This window comes from Cynoglossus semilaevis, chromosome 14 (genome assembly GCF_000523025.1).
Source record: "Cynoglossus semilaevis isolate Cse_v1.0 chromosome 14, Cse_v1.0, whole genome shotgun sequence".
Lineage (NCBI taxonomy): Eukaryota > Metazoa > Chordata > Actinopteri > Pleuronectiformes > Cynoglossidae > Cynoglossus > Cynoglossus semilaevis.
Window position 1 is genome coordinate 25,778,924 of NC_024320.1, and position 4,942 is coordinate 25,783,865.

The 4,942-nt window shown below is 37.9% G+C and overlaps 1 protein-coding gene across 2 annotated transcripts in view; it reads left to right on the top strand.

Moving 5' to 3' along the window:
- LOC103390334 (5-hydroxytryptamine receptor 4) overlaps positions 1 to 4,904 on the top strand; it is a 20,368-nt gene extending 15,464 nt beyond the window's left edge. For both annotated transcript variants that reach the window (XM_017038357.2, XM_025062739.1), the window contains one exon: positions 4,410 to 4,904. In XM_017038357.2, the coding sequence (XP_016893846.1) occupies positions 4,410 to 4,503 (94 nt within the window). In that variant the 3' untranslated portion in view covers positions 4,504 to 4,904. The remainder of the gene's footprint in view (positions 1 to 4,409) is intronic.
- Positions 4,905 to 4,942: the final 38 nt, after the last annotated feature.

Genomic DNA, 4,942 nt, shown 5'->3' on the forward strand with positions numbered 1-4,942 from the left:
AATGCCAAGTCCAATATGAAAAAGAAATTCAAATCCATCATTTGTCCCACGATGGGTAATTCACGGTGAGAGTCTTTGCAATGACCACAGGCTGCCACACGGGGGATATTAGGGGTATGTGGTTTCTCTGGAGCTCAAACCTGGGATACTTGGCATTTTAGGCAGATGTGTAAGGCAGGCATGATACCCACTAACCACGGAACCACCACTGACCTGCCAATATTAGGGTCTGTTGAGAAAGCTCTAAAACAAACCCAAACAATGATGGGTTTCTTTCCAATCAGCATCATCGTTCCCACTTAGCAGCCAGCTAGCACGGCTAGTCAGAAAACAAAGATCTGTTTTTGTGTGAGGGGAACAGACCAGAAGAAAAAAAAGAACCAACATGTTTGAATATTTCTCAGCTGTGTGACGTGTTTGTTTACCTGCCGAACTGTCGCCCTGCTGTGCAAGAGTTAGCTAGCTGCAGCTAGCTTTGTTGTTTAGTTAAATCATAGTGTGTGAATCAAACAGTTGTTGGATCCAAGGTCAGTCTTTGATGGTGCACTACATGGGCCCTTAACCCCTAGTCTGGGGACCGGTGCCGGTCTGTGGGTCATTTGGTCCCGGGTTGCAGTCGGACACAGTATACAGTCATATCCCTTTACTTCTTTCATTAAAGTATAATCTGGCAATGTTTCAAAACGACAGGTTAAAGGTCGTTCAGTCTCCAATACTCAGGAAAAAGTCGAAACATTTCCTACAATGGTGACACTGTGGTCCACAGTAACAGCTGATACCAGCTGATACCAGCTGATACCAGCTGACCGGTCCTTGGTACAAAGAATGTTGGGGACGGCTGGTGTAAAGTACTACAAGTACTTTACAATCTGTAAAGACTGTGACAGTGGTGTAGACCGACGGCGGTTCTACAGAGTAGACGTCTGCACTCAGTCTTAGAAGCACAAACTGGACAAAAGACAGAGAAATAATTATCTTCTGCCTGATGGGGGCGATGGAGGAGTGAGTCCATCTTTGTGGCTCTGATATTAAATTTGACAGGATCAGGTTGAGGAATGTCGACTCAGCCGTTTTCATTCTTCTGATCTGGTCTTCACAGATGATTTGAATTCCAGTAGCCTCGCGTTGCCATGACAACATTAAATATGACTTCAGTGCCGTGTGTTTAGCTGTCTGTGTGTCGGGGTTTATAGGCTGTAAAATAGACAGATCCGTTTCAGAAAGTCAGTTCGGAGTCCAGACACCAGGGAACTCTTTGGTTCCACGCCAGCTGGGACAAAGGAATATTTATATATATATTTGTGGTACTAATAAACAACGGTGGTATTCATAACTCACTCTAGTCAAACACACAGTCAACTTTTTCCTCTGATTTTTCTTCTTTTTTTTTTTTTGGAGTTGACTGACGAGAGAACCGCTCGTTAACCGTTCGTCAAACGCTCGTTAACCGTTCATCAACTTCTCGCTAACCGTTTGTTAACTGTTCATCGACTGTCCGTCAAGTGCACTTCTGTCGCATTTTTTCCTTCTTTTTTGTTGTTAAATTGTTTTTCCAGGTTTATTATTCTCTAAGGCAATGGTTCTCAAACTGTGGTAACCAAGCGCTCTCTAGTGGTATGCGGGGAAAATTCATCAGTTCACATTTACATTTTCAATTAAATAAATCTGAAACATACCTTTTAGAAAACACGTGTAATGAAACAGTGAAGTCAAGGTTCTTTATTGTCATTAGGAAGAACCAAATGAGTTCATGTACGTGACTCTATATCTATTGTAGGCTGATCTACCCAATGCTATCACAATATACATTCTTCAAATAGTGGTCCCAGGGCCATACGTAGCCTAGCAATATGCAATCCCACAATGCATCACTTGTGTGTTAGCAGTTAAAAAAATCTGTTTAACCTTGTACGAAATGACAATTACTTTTGTGGGTTTTTTTTTTTTGTTTCTTAAACTCCACAGTGATGTGTTTATTAAGGAGAACTGTGATGTCAATAAACTAACTAACTAACCCTAACTAACCCCAACCCTGTTCACAGTTAGTTCACCTAAAGTATTGGAACAGGGTTTGACTTTATCTTATCTGGACTTATCTTGTCTCATTTCCTTTTCTGGCCTCAGGGGTCATGTGTGTGACCTTTGAAGAGGGTCGAAAATCCTGGGTTAAGAAACCTTGGATGAAGTCATGATGTTTTCCTCACTCATCAGAACTTTTTACTGTAAAACGCTTTGTTTTTCTTAGTAGTTTTTGAGAGTTTAACTTATTATTTTCTTTTGGAAATATTTATGTATGTCTGTTCAGTGATTATTCATCCACAGTTAGAGACGTTTTTATCACCTCTTGTTCTTGGACTGTGTTTCGTGATCGTGTGAACGTTCAGTCTGAGACCAGCTGTGACTGGAACGTCTGACTCCTTCTTTGAGTCAGTTTGATAGTTAGATATTTTTGATTTGTATTTTATTGATGTATTCACCCATTTACAGAGACAAAAAAGGAAAAAACATCAGCAAATGACAGGATCATTGTAAAAGTGACATATATTGTTAATATACAGCATATATATGCATGTATATATTTTATTATATATATCTAATTATATACCAATATTAACTAATTTAGTAATGACATGTCACTTTTAAATGTTCCAGTTCTGTCCATTTGTACAAATGTATATGCATATATTTAGACATATATAAATGTATATACACATACATACATTTGTATGTATGTGTATATACATATATCATAAATGTCACCAACTCTGTGAGGCTGTTTTTGAAGTCATAATAATTCCATCAGTTGGATTCACATATAAAAACACGTACATCTCACGTACGACTCTTCTAAAACGTCTTAACATGCGTTTAAATTCGCCGTTAGCGGGTATCCTAACCGCTACACGCTGCTTTCCACAAAGGTCAGGCAGAAGTCAATAAAGAAGGAAATGGTTCATTGGTCACATTGGAAAAACCAAGCCTGGACTTCCTGCCTCTTCCTCTCTACTTCCTGTCTGAAAACAACCAGATAATAGAGAAATGTGATCGTTCCACATCCACAGAAAGATGTTAGCATTAGCACAGACGTGGAATAGAAACAGTTCCAGTGTCTGCTGTGCCTCTCTGTGAAACTGTGAAATAGATGAGGAAAACTGGAGCGGATGCAAGGAGTTGATGATGAAGCAGGGAATATGAGCGGAGCAGACCACCTAACTAACTAACTAACTAACTAACTAAAAAAGAAAGACTACCTAACTAACTAACTAACTAAAAAAGAAAGACCACCTAACTAACTAACTAACTAACTAACTAACTAAAAAAAAAAGACTACCTAACTAACTAACTAACTATCTAACTAACTAACTAACTAACTAAAAAAAAAAGACTACCTAACTAACTAACTAACTATCTAACTAACTAACTAACTAACTAAAAAAAAAAGACTACCTAACTAACTAACTAACTAACTAACTAACGAACTAACTAACTAAAAAAGAAAGACTACCTAACTAACTAACTAACTAAAAAAGAAAGACTCCCTACCTAACTAACTAACTAACTAACTAAAAAAAAAAGACTACCTAACTAACTAACTAACTAAAAAAGAAAGACTAACTAACTAACTAACTAACTAACTAACGAACTAACTAACTAAAAAAGAAAGACTAGATAACTAACTAACTAACTAAAAAAGAAAGACTCCCTACCTAACTAACTAACTAACTAACTAACTAACAAACTAACTAAAAAAGAAAGACCACCTAACTAACTAACTAACTAACTAACTAACTGGGGATGGAACATATGAACAGTATAAAAAGTACTTTTTTTGAACTGTGACAGTTCCTGGACAGACAGTGAGACAGTGAGACAGTGAGACAGTGAGACAGTGGAGGGACAACTGTCAGTCTTCAGCTCCAGTATTGCAGTAAACTTGAAGTTAACTTTATGAAAATATTATAGTAAAAACAAAGTATTTTGATACAAACTTTAGAATGTTCTTCATCTATTTGTGGCTGTGATGATGAAGATGATGATGACGATAATGATGAAGATCTACTGTATTTATAACTCAACTCTTATTTAATTTATATTTTTGTCTATATGAAATATGTGTATTTGTAGTGTATGTATATGTGTATATGTGTGTGTGTGTGTATTACTGCAGACACATCATTTTTAGTAACATTTACTCTTGTAGCATATGTTTAGCTACTCCAGCTAGCATTAACACATCTGGCCAACTCGAGTTTAACTTTCTGAACTAGTTCTTTCTAGATCTCTAAATACCCTGGTCAGTTGTTAACCAGCTGTTAACCAGCTTTAGTTTCATCACTTTTATCTAAATTCAAATGTTGAATCTGATCCTTGATCTGTTTCAAAGTTCACTCCAGTTTTTGTCTTTTCAGGCTGTCCTTCCTGCCCAATCAGAGCTACAGTGACCACGGACAGACCGTTCTGGCCAATGAGCAGGAGTCACATGATTCCCTTGGAAAACAGTGAAGAAGAATTTCCTTGGAAACAGACTGTGGTTCTGTTTAGTTCTGTTCTCTTAAAGTTCTCCATCCATTCACATCCAGACCACAGTCAGAACATAGATATAGACCTGTCAGACCTGCTGCTCAGTCTTCAGCCAGGAACAATGAAGAACAAGCCTGAAACAGCACTGCTGGAAACATCAGTACTAGTGGGGGTTTTCAGGTTGTTTTTCCACGGTGGAGAAAATCTCTTCAAAATATGTTTTATTTCCAACATTCTATGTCACGGATTCAAGTTTGTTTTTTTAAATGAAATCTGTCGCATCTCTGCAAGTAATCCTGCACCTATTTATTTTAAACACTAGAGGGCAGAAATGCTCAGCAGCAAATTTTCCCTGCACCAAACGTGGCGGATTTTTTCTGCGAAAGAGGGTGTCCGTGAAGACACTAGAGAGTGGGGGGGG